General features: G+C 27.4%; 2 protein-coding genes across 7 annotated transcripts in view; both read right to left on the bottom strand.

Annotated features, from left to right (window-relative positions):
• Positions 1 to 5,650, bottom strand: part of LOC129988439 (tudor domain-containing protein 5-like) — a 55,050-nt gene extending 49,400 nt beyond the window's left edge. For both annotated transcript variants that reach the window (XM_056096666.1, XM_056096667.1), the window contains exon 1: positions 5,365 to 5,650. The gene's annotated coding sequence lies outside the window, so the exon portion shown is untranslated. The remainder of the gene's footprint in view (positions 1 to 5,364) is intronic.
• Positions 5,651 to 11,477: 5,827 nt separating this feature from the next.
• Positions 11,478 to 26,759, bottom strand: part of LOC129989224 (cytohesin-1-like) — a 49,862-nt gene continuing 34,580 nt past the window's right edge. For 2 of the 5 annotated variants that reach the window (XM_056097605.1, XM_056097606.1), the window contains 5 exons: positions 25,784 to 25,798; positions 23,994 to 24,070; positions 19,958 to 20,178; positions 15,523 to 15,623; positions 11,478 to 14,574 (listed from right to left, as the gene is read on the bottom strand). In XM_056097605.1, the coding sequence (XP_055953580.1) occupies positions 15,545 to 15,623; positions 19,958 to 20,178; positions 23,994 to 24,070; positions 25,784 to 25,798 (392 nt within the window). In that variant the 3' untranslated portion in view covers positions 11,478 to 14,574; positions 15,523 to 15,544. The remainder of the gene's footprint in view (positions 14,575 to 15,522; positions 15,624 to 19,957; positions 20,179 to 23,993; positions 24,071 to 25,783; positions 25,799 to 26,759) is intronic. The other 3 variants (XM_056097602.1, XM_056097601.1, XM_056097604.1) reach the window with 3 other exon arrangements.

The following is a 26,759-nucleotide window of genomic DNA, read 5'->3' as shown; positions in this document are numbered from 1 at the left end:
GATAGAAAAATGTCATGTTCTAAATTAGTTTTTTAGATAATTTTTTAATAGAAAATAATAGAAGCATTCACAAATAATCAGACTAAACAAAAATTGTCTAATCACCTCTTACTTCTAAAGTTTAATAAAAGCCTTTTTTAAATCTTTGACATTCCTAAAATGTAATGAAAATCTGCATTTTAACCTATAAGCAAAAATTTTTACTTAAAGAAAATTACAGAAGAAATGTTATATATGTTTTATGAAGAAATAAAACTGCTTAAATAAGCCATAGTTTTCCTAAATAATAAAATCAAATTCATAAAGTCAAAAACACCTGCTCTGCAGTTAAAAGTAAAATTAAAATTGGGAATGTCTTGCCAAAACATTCTTGCATACCAGAAAATGCCCCGCATGCAATTGGCATACAAAAGTTGCAAAATATCAGCTTTAGGCATGAATAAAACAATTTTGCTGATTCTGTCATGTGATCCTTGGCAAGTGTTTTGGCAATTAATCCCTGACATGTGGTTGAATGTTCCCAAAAAGCAAATTTGGTTTTCGATGCATTCTTCTTAATTGATTACATCTTGTGACTAAAACAGCAGTTTTGAGAAAAATAAAAATTTAACTCAAAACTACACTTTTAGTCACAAAATTACATACCAAATTTGATATTTAAGGCAAAGCATTTTTGAGTTATTGCGTTTACATATTTCTGAAAATATAGACCGACAAACGATGAGCCCTTTAATGACTGGGCACAAAACTTGACAAATGTCTATACTATAAATATATACCAAATTTCATCCATCTAACTGAAAATGTTTTTGCGTTATCCTTCTCATAGAGTGAGAGACATCTTCGAAAATGTGTTTTTCGAACCCAAGTAGGTTTGAAACATGGAGATTTGTCACAATCTCGTAGCTTTCTCCATATTTCATATACAACAATGTAAAAATGCAAGTTGAGCAAATTTTTTAAAAAGTATTTATTTTTAAGGTAGTGCGAGACAATATATCTCATAGCTTCAAAAATTAAAAAAAACCTCGTAAAATAAAGAATTTTATTCAATGAACTTTTTAAAAAATTTCCCAAATTTAAATAAAAGCAAAGGAAGCGTTTTTCCTTCTCTTTAACACCTGCAGAATAAAGTGATTTAATGAATTGAGGAAGCAAAGATATTATTTTGAATTTCTTTATAACAACAAGTAGGAATGGGTTCTCTAAAATTTTTTTGCATATTCTTTAATAAACTTGAACTTTAGAACATCTTAAAGGTATTGCCATACAATAGTTAAGAAATATTAACTTTTGGCATGAATTTAGCATTTTTACTGAATCTATTCTGTCATCCTTGTCAAGTTATTTGGCGATCAATCCCTGGAATTCATTAATAGTATCCGAAAATCGGATTTGTGTTTTAATCATTTTTTCATACCAATCGGAACCAGAATTTAAAACAGAACTACATGTATATCCAAAGAATCACATACTATATTTAATATATTTAAATCATTATGTTTTTGTTCTAGCGTGTACATACCATGCATGGCATTGGTGCACAATAATTACGAAATATTAACCTATGGACTGAATTTGCTATTTTTACTGAATCTATCATTGATACTGAATCTGTAATAGGCAATTAACCACTGGCTTACTGTTAGTAGTATCTGCAAATCCAATTTGTGTTTTAGACGCATTTTTTTCCTACCAATCGGAACTAAAATTTAACACAGAACTATAATTATAGCCCCAAAATCACATATTACATTTGATATATTTAAATCTTTATGTTTGTGAAGTATCATGTTTACCTGATTCTGAAACTACAGACAGACAGTCGTTCAACCCATTGTTGGATTTGGCTCAAAATTTGATGTGTGTCTACACTATAGACACAAAATCTGTGTACCAAATTTAATATATTTAGCTCTCTTTATTTTATATTTACCATGCTAACTAATATTGGAACAACCGGACTTCTTTTGAACAAGTTTTACTCAAAATTTGATAGAAATCTGCAAATTTGGTGTAAAGGCTGTTTACCAAATTTCAATCATTTAGTTCAAAATGTTTTTTTGAGTTACCTTTGTCACAGACAGATGAAGAGGCATATATTTTCCAAAAATGTGTTATTTTAAACTTAGGTAGGTCTAAAATGTGGAGATTCGTCAAATTGTCGAGTTCGAATTTCTCTTTCAATTACTATACTATCTCTAAACTATGCATATGTATAAACCATCCAAAACTAATTTCTCAAAAATTATTAAAACTATAGAAAAAAATTAATTCATTCAAAATTTTTATAATTAAAAAGCTATTTTTGTAACCTTTAAAATGGCATTAAATTCTGTTTTTAATTTTTTAGTTAAACTTCAAATTAAAAGTTTGCCAAATCTGTTCATAGTGGACCTCTGATGCATCCAAAATAACTTACCATATTTCATGCTCTTAATATCAATGGCTTATGCTGTGCATTGCTGAGGACAAATGCTTATATATTAAGAAAGGTGTCATTGAAGAAAAAAATTTCTATAAGAATTATAAAAAGAAAAAAAAATCATTATAAAAGTATAGAACCTAAGCAGTGGAAAATAAAAGACTCAAAGAACTTTTTTTTTATTTCTTTGAAAATTTTTAAGTATCAGATCCTGCATTTTTTTTTTTCTTTTCATTAATTAAAATTAAAATTTGGTGAGATTGGTCCAATAAATAAAAATTTTCAGGTGGATGGAGACGTTCAAAAAACACCATGAAAGATATCAGGATCATTGAAAATTTATGGCTTCAATTTTATCATACTAGATGTTACATGATTGAGTACTGTAATTACACACCGAAATTAATTACAATTCAATATAGTGCAGTTGAATACCTGCAACATGTTGCTCAAGTGAATGCTCCAAAAGAACATATTAATGAAAATGATGATCAAATACGTAAGTATTTTTAGAGAAGCTTCTCTAATGTTCAATGTATCTTTTCAGTGCACCAAATTCATCTTTCAGTTTTCTTAATTTACGTTATTTGGACAAATTTACATATTCTTCTTTAACAACACATTAAAGCTTAAATACTTACTTACCAGGCATAACCTTAAAAAATTCTTCAATGTCTAAAACATTAAAAACTGAAGTTCGAACATTTTTCAAATCGCAAAAAGTATGACACAGTACATATTTCCTACTGTCCTTTATGGATAACTATTTTAGAATTTTAATAAACGGCAATGAATATCGTTGAAGAAAAAGGGAGAAAAAAAAAAGAAAAAAAAATCACTAAGCATTATTTTAAGATTTGCTGGAACCCCTGGATTTCTTCTTCAAATGCTTTCCTTTTTGTTAGTTTTCATTTTTGTTACATCTGGTAAACAAGCCTTTACAACCATGATTTCAAATTATCATATTCAATTTGTGGGGGGAAAAGACAAAACAAAAAGCTTTCTTCATACTTCACCAGAAAATTAAGCCCTTTTTAAGGACATTTTCCCAAAATTAAGTACTTTTAAGATACTTTAAAATGGTTTTCAAATTTAAGCCCTTTTTATGACGCTATGCACGCTGGAAAGGCATTTATACTTTTAAAAAATATAATTAAAATACTAATAAAAAAAGCAAATTATGGATAATTACTGTTATCAAAACAAGTGCATGAAATCGGGGGCCCATAATAATTATCATACAATAAATAGTCAAGAATTATTAAAATATTTTACAACTGAAATTTGGTTTCAAAATTCTATATCTATTATAAAGATAACTGGATATAGAATTTAATTAAATAGAATTAAAAGAGTGCGAATTCAGACAATTTGCAGCTAAAATCAACAATTGCAATCAACAATAAAAATTGCAATCAATTTTTGAATCAGTCTATTTTTCAAAATGTAACATTAGAATGTTTTTTTCTTTTTTTTTCTGTTTTTACTTTTTCATAATACAATCATAATATCAATATATTTATTTGATGAATGATGCTGTAATCCCAACAGAAAATTTGAGAAATATAATAATTCTATGTTTTAAAAAGAAATTTTGGGTGCGAGAAAATAAAAATTCCTAATGCCATTAAGCATTAGGAATTTTTAGCACTACCTCAAAAGCAGACAGTTGACAGTAGATCCAATATTAGATATTAAAATTCAAATACAATACTGAAATGAGATAAGTGCTTGTTAATTACTTTGTTATTTCTATTATTAAATTATTAAACTAATAACTAAATCTTGTAAAACAATTCCTATGAAACACAAAATTTATTATAGAATTATGACAATGCTGTCATGATTCTACAAATAAAATTTAATTGAATAAAAGATTACTTAACTTTAAATTACAAAAAATACTATTTGTAAAAATAAAATAAGTTAATTTTTCAGATCCATTAGATTGAACATGTGAAACAATGACCTGCAACAAAGCGACTTATTAATATCTAAAGAGTAGTTCATCAAAATTATTTGTATTTTAACTGGTAAAAGATTACATTGCGGAATTTAAGTCTTAAATATTATGGACATAAATGCATTTTTATCACACATATATAATTTGTTGCAAATCATATAGTTATGCCCTTCAGCTTTAGACACTACAAAATCAACGAGTTGGAACAGAGGCCTATTTGGAATATATTCTTTATTAGAATAGGATTGTAAATGTGATAATACATATACATCATGTAGGAGTGGGCAATCAAAAGTGAATCACTTAATATTAAATGTTTTTATTACCCATTAAAAAATTTACTTTTAAGTGAAACTGCAATATATGAGTAAATGGAAATCAATTTTGAACATCAAGTTAGTTGCTCATGTTTTCTTTTTATTGCAAACATTATTAATACTTATTGGTCTATCTACATGAACTGTTTTTTTATAACACTTGTTACAACAAAATAAAATGTCTAAAAAATTTTCAGGCACTAAAGTTAAGGTCCAATAACTTGTTACACTCATTTTTTTATCCATATCTTTATTCTTTATCACCATTAAAAGCTTGAAATAAAATATTATGTATCTAATTTCGTGTTATTACTGATAAGAAACTTTTTAGTATAAAGCTTACTATTCAAAAGGAATGGAAAGTTCGTTGTTTTGTGCATTTAAAGAATTATTTGCATTTTTGACTCTTCTTAATTTTCTACTGTATATCAATTTCAATAAAAAAGACATCTTTTACTAGGAAGGTAACGAAATAAATCTTTTCATGATTGTGTACATACATGTTCTCAAAAAGTCAGAATCTGAAACAAAGACTTTATTAAATATTGCACCATTTTAAAGTATATATTACCATTTAAACATTAAACGTCACAGAAAATTAAACAGAAAAAAACATATCACAGAAAATTTGTAGAGAATTAGTAATTCTATTAACTTACTTCAAATACAAAAAGTATATTTTGATTAGCTAAATGTAATAAATAAGCATTAATTCTCAAATCTGAAAGTAATACGCGCGCAATTTTCAAAATCCTCAGTATAATTCAGTGATAAATAGTAAGTGGATAACAGCAATCTAAAATAAAAAGTATAATTTATACAAGATCGATTATTCATGTGCATTAGTGAAACTGTAGTATTCCTCCCCGCAGAGTTTTCTGATTAAAATTGATTCAAACACATTTGACACTTCTTTCAATCAAACCACATGCTTTTCTGCCTGTATTTTTCAACTACGCAATACTGTCACATCAATGGAATTATTTCCCTCTTCCGTTTTATGCTAATTTACTTATTCCGGATACCACTATAACTTCCGGTCAAATGTTTCCCTCTTAAATAAAATTTAAAGATTGTAGTACTATTAGCATTCAGAAGATAATAAATAAAATCCTTTACACTAAATTTTCGGGCTGCAATCAAGCTTGCGACGAAATAAATTTATGGAAATCCATTTGTCTGTTTTTTTGCATATGAAGCACATTACTAAGAAATTCAAAGAGCAGGATGGATGAAATTTAGCATATAATCTTGTTACCAGAATTGTGGATACGACAAAATTGGGCTAAATCCGGGTGAGAAGTCTTGATCTGTAGTTGTCTTTAAGCAAATATATAAATGGAATAAATCAAATGCAGAACAACTTAGATTCATAAAATTTCTCATGTGTTCTGTTAAATCGTAAAAAGACATATCGAATTTTAGACCAAACTGTCGAAGAAAATAAATGATAGATACTTACTTGATTTTCTTCATTAATACATTAGCAGAAAAGAAATCATATTGTATTTGTTTATTGATAAATAAAGTGAGCAATGTTGTGGCTTGAAATGCACAACTTTAAAATAACAGTTAATATCGTTTTCCCTTCTTTATTTAGTGTTTGAAAATATAAATTGCGTATGATTATAAGAGTTGGAATAAAGATTATACAAAAATGATTTAGTCAATGCCGCAGTCGTATCTTTTCCCAATATGAACTAACTCGGTCACTATATGCAGATGCTTCAGATTCCGCGATTGAAGCAGTACTTCAGCAATTTGAAGATAATGAATGAAAACCTATTGCATTTTATTCCAAAAAATTAAACGAAGCACAAAAACATTACAGTACTTATGATAAGGAATTACTACGAATTTACCTTTCCATAAAATACTTCAAATTTTTACTAAAGGGTAAAATATTTAAAATATTCACGGACCATAAACCCATAACCTTTGCATTTAAACTAAAACCAGAAAAGCCATCACCTCGTCGTTGGACATTTACAATATATTTCTCAAATTGTAACTGATTTACAGCATATTGAATGCCCTGATAACATCGTTGCAGATACTTTATCTAAAATTGAAGAAATTTCTTTAACTGACTACGACAAAATAGCAGATGAACAAACTATGGATAAAAAAATTACTGAATTTGAAGACATCAGCAATTTTTCCGAACTTCAAGCAATATCCGCTACCTTCTGGGAAGTCTTTGTGGTGTGAAACTTCGACGAATAATATCAGACCATATATTTTTGCAAATTATAGTATGAAAATATTTCATCAAAGCCCATCCTGGCATTAAATCATCTGTAAAGTTCTTATCGTTTTAATTTATTTTTCAAAGTATCCGTAATGATGTACAGCTTTGGAATCGATCTTGCATGACTTGCCAAAAAAGTAAAATTAATCTTCCCCCAAATCAAGTTCCAGTGATTTTCAACTTCTTTCAGAACAATTTAGAGACGTGCATATTGATCGCATTGGACCCCTAACACCATCGAATGGGAATATTTACTGTCTTACTTGCAATGAGGACTGGATTGGATGGATCTGATTTCACTTAACAACATTTGAGCAGACACAATTGAGAAAGCATTTTATTCTAATTAGCTTTCAAGATTTGGTATTTCATGTCGCCTAGTCACACATCGTGATGCGCAGATTAGGTCAAAGTTGTTCAACGACCTATCAACACTATGTGGGATAAAATTGCAACATACAACTGTTTACGATCCCCAAGCTAATGGAAGGTCGAGCGCCTCCATAGATGTCTTAAGACCGCACTGATGGCACACAACAATATAGCCCGGATTAAAACACTTTCAACTGTTCTTCTTGGCCTAAGCACAGCTATGCAAGAAGATTCTGCATACACCATTGCTCAAATGGTTTATGGACAAAATATTCATTTACCTGTAGAATTCTTCCAAAATAGCAAAACTCCTACACCACCTGATATTTTTGTCAAGCATCTTAAAAAAAAAAAAAAAAAAAAAATTATTGATAGAAATTGGACTTAGAAAAATGTCCGATAAATTTGTCCAAAAAATATTCATTCCTAAAGATTTGGAAATGTCGTAATTAGGATTTCATGTAGTTGTGTTTGTCTTCAATCATTGCGAAATGTTAGAAAAATAATTTTATTTACTAATAATATAATTTAAAACTTAAGAAATGAAACAATTGATTTTGACTACAAGCTTCACCAAGGAGAGTGCACAAGCGTTCTGAAGAAAAAGGAGAGAAGCATCGCGAGCGTCAATACCTGGATGATGGGCAGCGTTCCAGTTAGGTCACAACACAGCCTCGACGGAGTCTGTAGTTTACAGATTCATATTGATATATGATTTATGATAGGCATTCACTTCAAAGTATTCTCCCAGTGACGAAGGAAAAGAAAATTACTTGGAAATGAATGCAATCATAAGAGGAAAGTAATTATAAATGAATTGAAAAATGAATTACAATATTATACCAATATTTAATTAATTTATATTTTGAAAAATTAACAATATTCTTTCAGTTATTAAAATAATAAGTACTCAAGGTTTATTTCGACTCAGTTCTTTAGGAGATCCAAACCATAATGCGTAGTTGTAGTGACATTTATTTATATTAAGATTATAATTTTTAATTCCCTCAATATAGTGGTAATTTTTTTTACCGAGTTTTTGAAGATAGCCAGTTTCCGAACATCCTTTGAAGAGTAGAGAACACACAAATGCAATTTTTAAAATTAAAAATTTACCTTTCTAAAAATTTTAATTTCTATATCATTTAAAGGGAATTCATCAGTTGTACATTTTCTCAATATATTTAAAGAATTTTTTTTTTAAATCAACGTAATTTATAATACAAGAATTAAGAAGTGAATAATAATAGAAAAAAAGTGATTAAAGAGCAAATACTAAAAACAAATGATTGGCGCTTAACAGTTGCAGATTTTAACCATTTGTTATGCTGTGCTTCTTAAAAAAAAAAAAAAAAAAAAAAAAAAAAAAAAATTAGATTTTTGATATTTCCATCTCAATTAAGAAGTTCTTGTAAGAGATATTCAGTTTCAGGAAGGAACTTGTCAAACAATTAAGCTCAATAAATTCCATTTAAACAATAAAATATCTTCATTCTTCAAATTCTGAAGTATCTAGCCTCTTTAAATATATATGTGCCTTATATATTGTTACATGTTTCATAAATAAGTGAATATTATATTATTCAGTTAAAAGTTCTTTCATGAAATTTAAGTACTCTCGTATTCTTACAATAATAACACAAATTATTAATATTATGTTAATCTTTGAGAGCATTTCTTTAATTTTTTTTTCTTTTAAAAAAATGCAATTTTTGATTTTTGTCAGCATTATAAATTTTAAAAGCATTCTGCATGGTTCATAAGAATTTCATCTTTAAAAAAGAAGATTAAATATGTTTTTGAAGAACTACATATATTTTTTAATCATTTCGTGACAACTTTTTTTGTGTATCTTAAGCTGGATAAATATATATAGTTCTGTAACTCAGAGACATCTATATTTTTTTAACGTTAAAAAATATAAAGTTTTCTGAGTGTCTTTTCTTCAAAGTAAAATGTGCGCGTTTCTAGTATAAATTGTTAAGTACTTTGTTCTCAATCAGTGATAGTACACTATTTCATAAATTTCTGGTAGAGGCAAGTGCAGACGTAAAATCACCCTATTCCCTCAGCTCGGTTAAATTCTCAAACTGCTACCAAGGCTTCAAGACAACGTTCTTTAAGATAGGGGTTAGAATAAAACCAACGTCTTCAATCGAAACAGTTTCAAGACATTGAAATAAAAATACTACAGTTTGTATAGATAAATTAAACCTGTTTTGAATGAGGTGAGCAAGACCTTTCTTATTATTTTATTTTTTGTAGTACTAATTATTAATTTATAAAAACATAATTTTTTTTATAAACACACTTAAAAAAGCTCTGTAAATATAAATTCCTAGAAGATACTTATATTAAAACAAGGAACATTCGTTATATATATATATATATATATACAGAATTTAATTTAATGCGGAATATTTATTTGTGGCCTGTATTATTCTAATTTCTACGAGTATTATTACTATAGTAACAGTATTCGTACTATTTCTATAGTACATGCGAAAGGAGTTTCAGTAATCTGCACCTGGTAAAAAAGTATTTACGAACTACTCTGTTAGAGAAAATGCTAAAAAGCCTAATGATATTAGGAATTCACACACATAAGAAAATTCTTGTCTTAGATAAGATTATCAAAATATTTGGTGTATTATATCGTAACACGAGTTAAATAATAAGTCAATAGTTATTTTCTGTTCTTTCAGCATTTACTTTAATTTGTTATGAGATTTTAATAATAATATGCAAAATTATTTACACTATCAGAGCGGTATATTATGTTTATTACTATAACCATGCTTTAAATTCCACATTTCCTTTTATTACCCCTCTTACCGTAAGAAAATTCTTACTGTCTGGATATCAAAATTGCTTGAAACATATTGAGAATAATTATTTGATAAATATTTCAAATAATTACTGCTTATTATAATTAGCTAATATATTAATTACATATTCTAATTATTTTTAAAATATAAAATTATTATGTGATATCTGGAAGCTAAGTTTGGGAAATGTTACTTGCAAACCCGACGTCGGAAAATTGCTACAGCCGCTTCTGCTCTGCAAAAGTATTTAAATTTTTTCATTCCCTTTTTTCGCTTGTGATATAGCTTTGAGTTGAAGGAAATCAACTATAATTAAAATTTTTACAAATTTTTTGAATTAAGTTTATTAGAAAGCAGAAAAAAAAAAGAATAAAGGAAAGAATGCAATTTTAATATTTACTTAGAGAAATATATTTTTGTTAACATGGATTTTTCATTCAAATTTTGTACTGATTGATAATATTGTAAATAAATGATGCCAATTAACTCATTAAATAACTGGAAGTCCCATTCCACTTTTTCTATTTAATTAATTCAAGATTTGTAAAAATGCTTGAAGTTGCGCTTTCACACGCTCCGAGTGAAGGGATAAAAAATGGCAAGCTTAGCACATTCTTCTAAAAGATCCCCGAGATTTCCTTGCTTGTGGTCGACATGTGTGAGAAATCCCTATAAGAATCTTATTGTATATAAGCACTGAGAAAACTCTCCCTCTCTTTTAGCTTTTCCTTATTTCGTGTTGTGCTCGTCGCTTCTGCTTGAACAAAACAATCATGCCTATACTATATATATATTGTGTGTGTAAAGTTGCGTTTTTTTTCCAGGAAAGACACTTATATAGATAAACTTAAAAAGCAAAAATATTAAATATAAATACACAATAAAATAAAACACGCGACATTCTTATAGTTCCGACGACTACATTGCAATGTTCATACTTCGAAGCATAAGTTGAGTATACTTATTCTAATAGTTATATATAAAAAATATTTTTTGTGTGTGCAAAATCGAGTTTTTCCAAGAAAAACACCCATAAACTTAAGAAACAATATCTTATCTAAATAAAAAAAAAAATGATAAAAATCGTTAGAGTCGTTTCCCAGAAGCACGAATTAAATAAATAAACAAGCGTGTATACATAAGAATTGCTCATTTAAAGTTATAAGATTTATTTAAATCATTATTCCATAATAATAAATTCATTCCATTATAATTTTAATAATTCATTATATGCTAAAGACTCAAAAGAAGAAAATAGATTTTTAAATTGTATCTTTTTTAACACTAATTTATGTGTATTTTTAAAAGCATCAGATAGATATATATTGACAAGTTAGATTTATTTGTTCTCAATAGAGAATACAATTCATTTATATTAACAATCAGCCAATAGAGAAATCTCTTTCAAAGTCATGCACATTAATCAAAAAATTCATCTGACAACAGAATCAATTTCCAATTAAATGATAAAAGAATTGGATAACACAATATGAACGACAAAGCAATAATAATTGAGGGAAACATGTTCTCACCTTTTAGAATAGTAGCCTAGCGGCCAAGCATTTGCACACACCAGTCTATAACTAGCAGTGATAGCAGGCAGATGTGAAATACATCAAGCCACAATTATTTTTTTCAGACCTCTCAAAAGAGGTCTTTAAAGCTCGATCCCCAATAACGAAACCGGCCAGCCTTATTGCTGTCGGGTAACAATCTAAATTAAATAAGGAAAGACACAACAGTGATTGGCAGCCTAATCTGACTAACAGACCAGAAAGTGCAACATCTGTGATCTGCAGAAAGTTGTTTTTGGCGTGAGTGGTAGAGTTACTGCAATTCCCACAATGCCTTTAAGTATCCATAACAATGTCCCGAATATTCTGACTGGACACAATAACAATGGGAGAATACCGTCTAGACGTTGCTCCAGTGCAATGCGCGCCAGCAGTAATTCAGAAGGCCTTGGTGGCACGATGTCTTATTGTACTTTGGACAGGCTAAATTATAGGATTAAGTATATATTCTGATCCACTATCTTCATCCAATGGCACAAATAAACAACTAGTGTATGAATACAGTAATGCTTCCATTCACACGACTTTAATTGTCCAAGACTGATTTAATAAACATGACTAGTTGTGAACCATTGATCTGAATAGCATCGAAACTTTTGTAGACATTTTAGAGGGTAAACTGCACAATCAGTTTCAATTTCCAAGAAGTGACTTTTTCGTAGAAGTCGATATGTATCCTTTAGACTGTTGCATTTTTGCTGCTTATTGCATCTGCTTATTTTTGACTATCTTCCGCCATAGCTGCAAAAACTATAATTTAGAACATTAATGAAGATGCGTTCATATTTTGTCCAATCCCTATATTTTGAAATTCAAAACATTTGTAAGTAACAGTATGAATTTTTAATTATTTTTGTCAAATATAGCAATTTTTGTTACCATTATAATCAAAATTACTAATAAAGACCAAATACTTATAAAAAAAAAGCTTCCACCATTTAGAAATCAAACAATTCTTTCTTGAAGTATCTGTTATAAAGCTTAAAATAACAAAAAAAAAAAAAACAAAAAAAAAAAAAAAGTGTAAGAATAAAAAAAAAAATAATTTACTTTTACATGTTAAGTATAGTGACAGCACAACTAAATCTGAATCATTCAGATTTTGCTGTTGGAGGATAAAACTTGAGGAATATATTTAATAAAAGAGGAATTCAAATAATTTCACCTTAAAGGCTACCAATATCTTATACTGCTCTTTAAATATTCTGTATAAGGTTGCATTAATTAATTTTGTATTAGAAGTTCCATGTTCTATTAAATTCTGCAATACCAAAAAATAAAAATGTAACAAACAGTAACTTAAAAAAAAAAAAAAAAAAAACTTTTCTAATCACAGATGTATATTTTGTTCCCTCACATTTACATCCTTTTAAAATTTGTTATAATAATTAAATAATTTATTTATTTCCAGTTTGACTCAAAGTAAGAATGTTTTTTTCTTCTCTTTTTTCCCCTTTTCCAATTCAAATAAATTTTAAAATATTTTCCTCAAATTTACTTCATATATTTACTGATATTTTTATAAATACTGTTTAAAATTTGCAGTTTATAAGCTTCATTAATATTTCATTTTAATACTTATTTTCCTGTTCAGGAATACTTTTATCTCCCTCTGTTTTCTTCGATATAGAGGATTTCAAATTTTTGTCTTATAAAAACTGTTGTTGAAAAAAAAGTCAAATTTTGGAAGAAAGGTAGATAGAAAATAAATAGAATTTTTATATTATAATTTCAAGAGATATCAACTATGCATAAAATAAAATTACAAAAAATGTGCATCACAATTCATAACACAGATGGCATCTTACATATTGTTGCTAATAATATAATGCAAACCATCTGAAAATAAAATTTTAAAAAAAGATCAAATAAATAAACAACATAAAGGAATCAGAATTTATTGTAACAAATAAATTTTCACTAATTAGGTTTGTTTAAAATATTGCAATTAACAAATTATTTTAGTTTATGACTTAAATAGTACTATAATGACTCAAATTGTTTCAAATACAATATCACACAAGCAGTCAAAGAATAACTGTCATAATACAGACGAAACATTTTAATAATAAATATAATTTAAAAATACAATTTCTTTTAATTTTTTACAAAGATAACTCACAGTCACTTGATATTGTATAATAGTAGTAAATGATGAGCCAAGACACTTAGCATACAGGCTTACGATCTCACTTTAAAATACACTAATCAATATTTTTTTGGTACAAAATACAGTGAGACACATCAGCGACAGTCCTTATTTTTCAATTTGAAAAGAAATATATATATATATATATATACAGTTTAAATAAAATTAAATTATTTACAACTTATTTGATTTATATGACAAATAATTACATACATCTCAAAAGTAAAGCATTTCTTTACAATATAAAAACAAGATGTTTTTGACTGATAATATTTGCACATATTACGAATTTTTCTGTAAATAGATTACAGGACATACACACTCATGGATCCCAAACAGAAACCTTCCAAAGTCAAAAGATTTGGAAGACCTGCTTTTAAAGCATGCAGTTTCTTTAATTCAATCCACTGAAGGCAGAGAGGCAGCCCTTCAAGAAAGATAAATAAAACTCATCCCACTGAATAAAAGGGGAAGTTTAAATGAAAGACTGTTTTTGCACTAGAGATAATGAATAGAGGCAGGGTCTAGACCAACACACAACCGACAGATTCTCGGCCGATAGCGAAAGCAATGTGTGGCAGCCCTCCTCTTCAAAATTCCAACAATCAACTCCTTCTGGTCTTCACTTGGCATGTTGAGCTTTCTTCTTTCTGGCTGCAAGCATATCATAGAATGGATTGTGACTGATGCTTTGCCTAGAATAAAGGAGGTACAGTTAAAGTGGATCAGTCTCTTTAAACACTTTCTAAACTTTTATTTTAATGAAAACAAATCAAATGAAAGTTTAACTTTTTTTCTGTAACAAATATAAATTATGTTTATTTGAAAGATATACACATTTCAAGAAGTAAAATATTGAAGTTTTAAATGCAAGCCAAGATGTCCAATGTGCACTCATTTTGTCATCAAGTTTGAAATGTAATTCTTGCTAGACCTTTGGTTTACTGATGCTGCATATCAGATGCTACAGGGGCTTTCAAAACAATGATGGCTATTGGGAGCACAATCGCAATAACTTGTAATTACTCTAATGGATTGGCCACTAAGTTCACAATGATGTAGAACTATTAATTTGGTTTCCACAACACTAAAATAGAACTTTTTTTGTTATAGAGGTACACACTGCAATCGATGAAGTTTCTTTTTATATGGGTTTGTAAAAGACAGCATGCATATGCTTCCATTCCTATAAATGATGATTGATTTGAAAGTTTAACATTTGTTTCTGGTAGTATATATAGACATGTTTATAGAAGAATTCCATTACAGACTTGATCCAGGCCATTTAACAAAACAAATACACACTGAGAACACCATTCAAAACTTAAATATCTTTCCAATAAATATAATATTAAAGCTTTTATTTTGATAATCAGCATTTGATGATAAAATAAGTTGAAAAATTGGTATAATTTTTGAAAATAAAGACTAAATTTCCTGTCAAAATTTAAATATAATATTCTATAAAGCAGAGCTTCTGAAACTGGAAACCTGGATGAGGAGGCACAAAATGATATTTGAGGCATGTAAATGTTGGCATTGCCTTATCAAATTCTTCAGTATTTGCTTATAAAATTAGACGAAAACAACAGACGTATTAAAAGCATATCCTTAATAACTATTTCAAGTTTAATTTTATTTACCATTAAAAAAAATGCTTGGTTTTCAGATTATTTTTCCTTTTGAAGTTGTAAAAAGTTTATTCTCCTGAATGACAGTCATGAGTGGAAAAGTTTCTGAAGCCCTGTTATAAAGAATAGCAAACATTAACAAAATAGTAATAATCTTTAACAAATACTGGATGCGATTCAATCGACAAGCCATTTAAGAACGGCTATAAACATATAGTTACTAATTCTATATTATTCACATTTTTTAAAATTATTTTATTTTGTATTAAAGAGTAGCAAAAGTTTGAAATGTTTTTTTTAAAAATGAGATAGCCACATTTAATGATTCCAATTAATTGCTTTGCTAATAAATACTATAAAATAAAGACTATACATTTTCAGAGTGAGTAATTAAATTTTATCTTAAAGGAATAAGCATTTTATAAGTACTTTTTAAGCACCTATAGAGGAAAATTAAGAAATAAAGTAAGCTGGGCATTAACTAAGTAAGTGACATATTTTATATAAACAAAATATCCTTAGTAATTGCTGAAAATTTTCCATGAACATTAAAACTATGCTATATAAAATGCCTTTTAATGTAAGTTCCATTTGAAAAATCTTATTAAAGAGCTGTCATTGTGTATCTTAAATTTTTTAATTTACACTACAGTAGCATAAAGAAAAAAAAAAGTTATACAATAATCTCATTAACATTCTTATTTCCTGAAAGAAAAAAGTTTAGAAAATAACCAAACAAATTCAAAATAAAGAAAAAAAATGAAATCTACTATCGCAAATTTCAAGTTTATCATGTGAGAACATTATTACTTGTCTTAATCAAATTAAGTCATTAACCAGTTTGAAACAATCACGAGACTTCTTTATCGGCCTCTCTCTGTATATATATAAATATATAAAATAACTTTTAAAATTTTTTAATTTTTCTAGCTGGCAAACAAAGTTTTGGAGCTCGACCGATTTTTCTAAATATCGACGTATGCATAAATTGATAGTCTCGTGATTGTTTCAAACTGCTTTAAACTGGTTAATGACTTAAATTAAGACAATTCGTAAGAATTCAGGTAATGTATAATTTGGAAATCAAGTTGTAACTTTAGTTGGCTTGTTTGGTTTATTTTTAAAAAACGTTGCATGAGTTAGGCAATAACACTGCGATTTCCAAGGAAAATAATACAACAGCAAACAATAGATAATTGAAAAGCTATATAGTGAAAGCTGATTCCAAAATAAAAAAAGGGATAAATCGCCACTTTGTTGCCTAGGCATTTTGAAACTTCATCAATTTATTGCCTTCAAACTGCTTCAAAAATCTCAAGCCAAAACAATATCATGTTCTCGCATAATAATATTAAAAAAAAAAAAAAAAACATGTTAATTTTATTGAATATGCAAATAAAAGTTTATTTCTTGTCAATGATTTTTCCAAATTCTTCAAATTCATAAAAATTCCCAACTCAATAAATTTGATTAGTCGTGAAAATGTTTCTGGTTTGTTGAACAAGTGCATTAGCTTTATATTTCAGCAATTTCCTTTATTAAGAGGAATTATTCCTAAATGTCCCCCCTCCCTGCTAATTGATCAAGAAATCAAAAGTCCAAGTTTATTCATGTCATAGGCAATTATTTTTTTCACCATCTGTTCTTTCCCAATTTTTTGAACAGGTTGATGTTAGCAATGTTTATTGAATGGATTCCATCAAATGGCTTTATGTAACCACAGATTACATATTGTAAAACATATTTTTCAAAATAAATAAATAAATAAAATAAAAAATGAATCAATAAATAAATAAAAAATAATAATAATGTTTCAAAATTTTCCTTTTCCTTTTTTTTTTTTTAGATTAAACAGATGCTTTCAATGGATCTTGTTCTCAAGAACAAATGACAATTTTCAAAAGTCTTCCGTTTTTTTTTCATGGCTTTAAAATAAAGTGTAAAAAAAAAAAACTCATCCAATTTCATTTTCTTGACATTAAAATTCTCAAAACTGAGTAAGATGATTTGACCAAAAAATCTATTAATTACATGAAAAGAACATCTTCATCTTTTTATCCTTTCTGATGAAAGCACAACACAAAACATATTTCATTTTTTCACACTTACTTGTTCTCCGCAAAACAACATCACTTACTAATGCATAATTCACTGGAAATCTGTTCATTGTGCATTCTAACATTTTAAAAATAAGTTACTGACAATCATTCTTGAAATACACATAACTTTTTTAGAAATTTCTATTGTGGAATTGAGCTGCCCTCACTTTATCAAATGCAGAATATGGTGTATGACTACAAAAATTAAACACGCATTATTGATTTACTGAAGTTTTCTTTCAAAACCTTTAAATCATATGACTTTAAATTTTTTCAAAAAACAAAATTGAAGCTTTATTAATTTATGAATATCAGATTGATTTTAGCCTACCCAAAGACAATATTGCTTATATGCTTATGAAGCAAACTTTGTGTAAACTCAAAATGATTGATTTGTAATCTCTTTCTTGAAATGGGCATATATATCAACAAATAGTTTCTGTGTTAGTATTATATGCTGATACTTTTAAATGCCAGCTACTTTATATATATTTTATACTAGAAATGGCAACTTGCTTTGTTTTGCACTTTAATTGTTCCAATTTTATTTTAGTATGAGTCAATGTAATATCTCATCTAGTAATATGTTGCTTTCAAGTAGATCCTTTTATCCATATTAAATCTGTTTTTGTCTTCTATACCTGAACATCTTTAATTTTAAATCTAATGCTTAGAAGCCTTTTCTTCTAATATGTACTTAGCACACATGTATATAATATACTATAAAAAGAACATTACTAATCATTATCTATCGCTCTCTTTCTACACATAATTTAATGTCTTCTCAGTTGGTTTAGCATTATACAATTCCACACCTTACAACAGAACAAAATTAGGAACACATGTTCCATAGCACCTAAAAAGATTAACTGTATTATTAAAAAGTTTCTATGATTTCCTAAAGAGTGAAATGAGAAGGGGGAATGGTTTTATGGTTTCTTGCCATAACTTTGGAGTACAACATTAAAAATATTATTTCTACTTTTAAATTTAAAGCATTAGCTTTTCAATCACATTAAATTAACCTCTGTATGACTATTTCTCTTATTTTACAAAATTTTTGTGCAATTCTCCAAATTAGGGTTGAAAGTTTTAAAGCATATTAAAGGATTGAATATAAGAATTAAAAAAACTGAACAACATGAAAAAAAAATGCTTTATATTTAGAATGAGGGAGAAGGAGAGACAGAACAAATAAACATAAGTGGAGTTACAAGTACAGAAGGGCATCTCTATCAATTATAAAGATGAATGACTATATGTTTATGTATGTGGACACTCTATAGGCAACCATTTGACCTAGAGATATCAAACTTGGCACATATATACTATGAAGGATAGACATGTATACTTTGGTGCATTTAAAAAAATAGAAAGAAAATAAGGAAAATATATAGTATAGTAAAATAAACAAAACAGTGTAAGACTACTAATATTGAATGACTTATATGCATATTATTTTGCATATCAAAATTTTAAAATTAAAAATATGTTGCTAATGGAAATTTTAATGCAAATTACATAGAATATTTATTTGAAATTTATAGCAACTATTAATCCCAGTGAGCCAAATGGTTACTAAAAATGATCAATTTAGAAAAGGATTACATCTTCTGAAATCAAAATATAGATCAGGTGTTATATATAAATGAAAGGTTCTTTCTAAGAAAATTCCTGCAGTTAGTGTTTTTAAAATGATTTTTGAATAATTTTGGATGCAAATGAGAATATTTCTTTGGTCACAAGAAAATTTCAAATAATGGCACAAGATTTACAATATTTGTTTTTAATATCCCAATGTACCCTTTATGTACTGCTTTTTCATTTTCTCATCCTTTCAAATAATAATAATAAAATTTCCATATAAGCTATAATACATCCTAAATCCTTTCTTACAGCTGAACTTCAGATGGTCATGTATTTTACACTCATTTACATCTCAAGCCTGATCTGTTTGAATAAATAACTTTTAAAGGAAGGATTTAAGCAGTGACAATGGAGCCTAATGTATATGGCAAAAAGTCTGAATTATGAAAAATGAGATCACATGCTCCATAATTTATTAGGGAAACAATTCACATGTAAAATATCTATTTGTTTCTACCTCAAAATCAGGGATCATTTAATAAAATTTAGAAATGTAGTTGTCAATTTTGGCTATATGTAAGCACATGCAACAAAAAAAAAAAACATTTTTTTTCTCTCCTGGCAAATAATTATGTATTTTATACCTTTCTTTATTAATATCCTCATATTAAAAAAAAAAAAAAAAAAAAAATCAAATTCATTTCACATCACAATTTCTTTTTAAATTTTAAACAATGAGCTATGCATTCCACAAAGCTTACCTAATGCTTTTCATCCACTCATCTTTTTCCTCCGGTGTTGCAGCAGACATCCTGTAAACTGTGTGCTTCCCTTCTACCACTTTACCCTCAGAATCTGTCTTGCAGGCCTTGATGACGTCACTGCCCACAGAGAAAAGCTCAAAACAATTTGGCTTGTTGCGATCTTGCACATCTCGCACTTGCACATTTTCCAAGGGAATAATTCCGCGAGGTTCTTTATCCTAAAATGCAATTCATAAAATAATTATATTAAAAAAAAATTAATCAATTTTTAAAATTTTCATAAAATTTGCAAAAATATTGTGTTTCATTATAAAAAAAATGTGCACATTTGAGTGGATTGAATAATAAAAAGTTGCTGCATCAAATAATACAAGGTGGCAAAAGCTGACTATTGACTAGCATATCACTGCTGAATTTTTGCACATCACCTTTATTCTCTGCAATAGTCTCAAAATTTTACTTCTTGAAAAAAACATACATTTGGTAGTAGATTTAACAGCAGTTTCCTGTAATAATGCTGGTTACTTACTAATTTAAAATTAACTTCAATTATAGGCTATTATATAACTAGATTTCCTTATAATTATTATTTAGCACTGAATTATTATTATTATTATTAGTTTCAATTCTGGAACTTCAGCTTATGGTCACATGATAATGGGATTTTCTTGCCTCTGTAGAAAGAATTCTATGCAAGTCTAGTCCCCCATTATGTCATCTGTTATCAATAAGCACAGCAATAAACATGTTTCCAACTGTGGCTTTAAAATTCTAATTCCTTTTTTTAAACAATATGCCTAATTATCATAGTTTTGACAGAAAGTATAAAACATGGCTATTTGTTTGAGTGTGTTTCATCTGCATCTGAATATACACTTTGTGCCTTCTATTAATGTTTTTATTTCTAGTGAGTTTAAACTTTTAAAGGATTCTTCAGTTTTTATTAAGTTAAACTTTTCTTTCTTCATCAATGATCCAAATTTATTTAAAATCTGGAATTATAGCTTAGACTCAAAACTAGATTGATCGATCTATTATAAGCAACCAAAATAAAATTAGCTGCTTTGTTCTGCTTACACATAAGAATGTATTGAGATGCTATTATTTCATTAAGTTGCAAAAACAGTGTCTAAAATTATTTACAAAACAAAGTGTCTGAATTGAGTGAAGAAACCACTATCAAAATTGAAGGAAATCAATAAAAACATTCAGCTCTAATTCTTCATCACGTAGGAATTAATAATAAAAAAGCATAAATAAATATTGAAACTATTTAAAATTTATCCATATTAAAAGCATTTGTTATTTCTATATACAAATGCATGTATTTAAATTGACCTATTGTGAGAAATCACAGAAAATGACATAAAAAGTAAAATTTATAATTGTTCAGAGATCTGGAAAAAAAGGGGAAAAAAGCAATGGCAGTTGAAAATTACTGAATAACTTTAAACTGCAACCAGGAAGGCGAAAGATCAAATTTTAGAAACTGAATTAGCATTCTGCTTATACCTTTTGAAGAAATAGCATTTTAACAACTTAAAGAGCTCTGAATGCTGTTGTAGGCAAAATTACTTCAATATAATCCACTCCCTAAAAGAGCCTACAGCTTACAACAGTTAACAGTTTGCAAGAATAGAAAAAGTTATGGAATGCAGATCATTCAACCACCATTTTTACTTCAGAAATAATACATGATTTCAGTATTGAAAAAACAAATAATGAAATTTTCAAATGATTGACAGAATTAAAGTTTGAAAAGAGAAATCAAAATCTAGACATGACCTTCAAGAACAATCACTAAGGGAAGGTAGAAAAATTCTCCAAATATTCATTACCATGACTGAAAAGCCAACACTTGGGTGATGGAAAAGATGGTAAATAATTGTCCAGAATACATTCTAATTTTTCAAACACTTGGTAACATGCATCTTAAGTAGGATTACCACTTTCCTGGTTAGTACAGAATATCAAAACTATGATACTAAACTCCTTCAACTAAAGGATATAAACTTGTAGTGTTTGGTTGCAATGATACTGCTTTTAATACAGGATATAGTGGAATCATTATATGCCTTCTGAAAAGGGAGATTACAAAATCTCTGCAGTGAACCTTTTCTAAAGCATTTGGAAAGGCCAAAAACTAGCCCTCAAGGATTCTTCAGACCAATTAGCAAAATATTAAACAACTATGCATTTAATAGTCAATAAATAAATAATTAAAAAAAAAGGACAGGAAAAATGTCAACAATGATTTTATAGTATGGGTACAAATTATTAATGGATATTGTTGTATAGTTATTTTAGGGCACAGATCACCAGGTATTGTTTATAAAAAAAATTGTCTCAAGTGAGATGGCTTGCAATTGCCACACAATTGATCCAACTTCAATTACACTCAAGTTAAAAACATCTCAAAATTTTAATATCATTAGGATCACAATGAAATTTGAAGCATAGTTATTTTATTAATACAATTTTAATATTTTAATTTCAGATTAAATATAATTTAACTTATGGACAGTTGGTATTATTTATAAGTTTCTCATGGTATCTAAAGAATGAGTTGCAACAAAATGTAGATACTAATATTTCCACTATCAGGAAGCTCACTAACAAAGGATTGCAAATTAGGGTACTAGGTTTTCATAGATTTTCATTTTGTAAAGATAAGAAAATTATCACTTCATAAACTGAAGTTCCAAAAATTAAAAAACAGCACTGAATAAGAGTAATAAAAAAGTCTATTTTAGTGTAATAATTTTCAATTAAAGAGAATTGCTAATTTCAGCTGCCTAAATTAGTAAGTAACTAGAGTAATTATGAAAAACTGCTGCTAAAACTATAGCAAAATATATGAATTTTTTAGATGACTGTAGGAAATGAAGCACAGTTTTTTTTTTTTTTTAAATCAACAATGGTATGCCAATCAATAGACAACTACTGCAACCAAGTACTATTTGAAAGGACAATGATTGCCTCAAAACGATAAAACACCAGAATGGTAAAGAATATTAGAATCGTTTCTAATGAATAAAAGTTCTTACCTAAATTATTAAATGAATTTCAAACTTTGCTTTCAGAGATGCTCATTATTTTTTCTACATTCTTGGATCAAAAGAGAACCAAATTTCAAATTTATTTTAAATATTATTAATCTGCTATAATAATTTTTATACTTTTAGATATTACCCCCTCTCAAAAAATTCTCATTAATTATTTCCATTATTTGCTTCTCAAAACATGATTTGAAAGTAAATTAACTATCACTATCAAATTTTAAATTAAGTATGCTTTATAAAGAAGCAGTTCACAGAATTCATATTCCTACAAATTTGCCAAGAGAGAAATTGAAATATTTTAACGAAAATTTCAAAATTAAAAAGATTTAGCCATTACTTTTAATATATACAGCAATTAAAGTATATCTTGTATTTTAATATATGTAACTTTTAATCAATAAAATAATAAATACAGCAACTCTTCATCAAAATATTAAAACACTGAAACCAACACTTTTTCTGACATAAAAATAATTAAATTTCAGACATTTTTTGAAATAGAAACTAATTTTAAAAAGTAGATTTATTTTTATTTTAATTAGTTTCTACTTTTTAGTTCTCAATTCATGTTTCATTATTATAAATATTATATAATGCTGTAATCTATTCCTTGTTCTAAAAAAATTCCCGATAGTTGAAGTCATACATAGAGAAATATGAATTTTTTTGGATCACATGAAATGAGGTCCGAGATGCTGTCATCAAAAACAAAAAAAGTATACGTTTTAAAACTCTAACAGAAATAAGTTAACGTTAGAAAGTAAGTGGGGAAAAATTTTTTTTATAAATCAATGCTTTGCAAACATGAAACAAGCATTGTTAATAAACAGAAATAAGTAAAAATGCTTCTTATTTCACAATGACACATTCCCAAGAAATATTTCATTGTAATTTAAATGCCAAATGCATTAAAAATGTACAGTTATAAAAATTAAATAACAAATAACCTAATGAAAACAAACTGCACTTACTGTTGTATATTCAAAATAATACAGGCATTTGTCATTTAAAATGAACCACCTCCGCTTCCAGCTTTTATATCTGCCACCTAAAAGAGCATCCAAATTTTATAATATTCAAGATAAATGAACTAATGAGTAATTTTAAAGACATTTTGAAATAAGCTTCTTAATCCTTTGATTAGGAAATTTCTGATTTCCAAAAACAATTAAATATTTAATTCAAATAAAAAATATTCAAACTAAAATAATAGTAAAATAATTTTAAAAAATGTCCAGTGACTCAAAAATTTTAAGGGACAGCAATAGTTGCCAAACAGACTGTGTGTAACAGTAAATTTGAGTACAAAAATTAAGATGCAATATGGACAAATGTGAATAAGTGTGGCTGATAACTACTGTAAAGCTAAATATGGATACTATGTTCAATTTTTAAAAATCCTTTCAGGAACACAAACGATTAATTTTCATGAAAAGTGTTAATTTGTGCATAAATCCTGAAGGTGCAGAGAGGGGGGAAATAATGCTTATCACTGACATCTGTTGTTTTTAAAAGAAATTAGAAAACCTATTTTTACAAATAAACCAAATGATAAACATACATAAAAAATAAAATAAGAGAAGATATATGTAATACAAATAATTTAGAATTTAATAATTACAAAAGGCAGTTTTCAAAAAAGGCAATTTCAATTTTAATTTCTTGAAAACTTATTTTTCTCATTGCATTTTAAAGTAGTTTTATGAGTGAGATAAAACTGAATTGGCAGAAAATGATGGAATCAAAGATCTTAATAATTTAGAAGATCATTTTTGATTTCTTGCAAGTGTCGTTTATTCACTGCATTAAATGGGTTTATAATATTTTTCAAAAATTGTTGCAAATTCAAAATAGATATTTATAAATCATCATTTCAAAAAATATGAAACAGATTTAATTGCCAAGGTGAGATGAAAATGCCAGAGATTAGCTGAAGAATTAACTGTTAGGTTTGGAATGCATTTTATAAGTACAATAGCCATGGAGACAGAATTTCGATTAGTGTGCTATATTTCAAAACATTTCATAATTTCAACATGACAAACTTTCAATAAGAAATTTTAAATTCATTTCATGAAGTATTAAAATATAAGAGAAAATATAATTTATAGAGACAAAAAAAGATGAGCATGCCTAGTGAGAACTGACAAATATATGAATTTTAAAAAAGCATTCCAATAATCATAACAAATTCCTTGGGATTTGATTAATTCTGAAAGCCTTTGGATCCATCTTAGATTCTTATTATTCATAAAGATCTTATATCCTTTATTATAATTAAAATTGTTTATGATTTTCAAATTACTAATAAATGATACATTAATGCCAATCAAATTAACAGTACAATATAAATACCAGACATATAATGATAAAAAAACACACACACCAAGAATGACATTTAAAGCATATACACAATATCAATGTACAAAAGTGCATGCTTCATATTGAAAATGCATGCTTGCAAGAAATAATACTAAAATAATTTGCTTTCAGATTTTATGTTTTGGATTAAAGGCATATAAATATCAGGAAGGGGAAAAATGCCAATCTATAAACAAAAATGGTATGTCCATCTGCTTTCAAATATTTTGTGCACATGCACTATACAATTTGCACTTAGGTGTTTAAGAAAACAAAAGCAATGGAGGATGTGGGAGAAGAAAGGACAAAACAAAACTCCAAATCAGGAATAAAAGCAAAAGAAGCAAATGAATGCAGAGCAGCCAGCCATCAAGGTGAGAGTTTTTTGCAATCAACTTACTGATTTTCGAACTCCCTGAGTTTGCATGGAGAGAGCACCAAGGGTTCAAACAATGATATATACACATTAAATGAAATCAATAAGAGCAGTGAAAGGGAATTTTTTTTTATTATACATTCAAGTAAAAATATTTAATTAAAATGAATGCTTTTTTAAAGGATAAACATGTTATTTATTAATAATACAAAAGGCCAACAGTGGACTAATTTGAATCTGAAAATTCCCTTTACAACTCTATTGAAAAGAAAATATTTATTAAATGATACCAGCAAAAACTGTTGAATAAATATGTATATGATGCAATAGTTATAAATGTAATCATCTTTTCCCTTCATATATTAGTATAGCTATATACACATCTTTCATTAAATAAAAATAAATCTCTTTTCAAAGCATGAAGAGATCTTTATCAGTTATCAACAAAATTAGTTAATATACACACATTATGATTACAATTAAAAAAATTAGTATTTAATTTAAATTTTATAATTTTTATTCTTGAACAGTATTATGTGTGCGAGTGTGTAATGACCAAGATTCAAAAATTTAATGTTTTTAAAATGAAATTAACAAACAAAAATTAGAGAGAAATTATAAACAGTTTTAAAACATTTTCATATATAAAGTATACTTTATATACATTATATAAAAAGTTGTAAATTATTTAATATATACTAAAATAGTTTCCAACAAATAGTAGGGGTATTGTAAAATTATAGAAAACATTTAAATAGTTATCTCATCTATTGCTGGAAATATTATTAAATCTATCTATCAACCTATCATTATATATATAGTAAACATCATTCAGTAAGTATAGCCATGTGTATTTTTGGTTTCTAAAATTTTATTTCAAAGCAAAGCTGTACATGATAACATTGCAGTAGAGAATATTATAGAAAAAATTATCTGCTCCTGTTTGTAATATCTTTATAAATATCAATTGAAAGAGTACAGAAATTTATGTAAATTATAT

This window comes from Argiope bruennichi, chromosome 10, assembly GCF_947563725.1.
Source record: "Argiope bruennichi chromosome 10, qqArgBrue1.1, whole genome shotgun sequence".
In the NCBI taxonomy this organism is placed as follows: Eukaryota; Metazoa; Arthropoda; class Arachnida; order Araneae; family Araneidae; genus Argiope; species Argiope bruennichi.
Note: the sequence above shows the minus strand (reverse complement) of the source record. Positions and strands in the feature narration are given on the sequence as shown.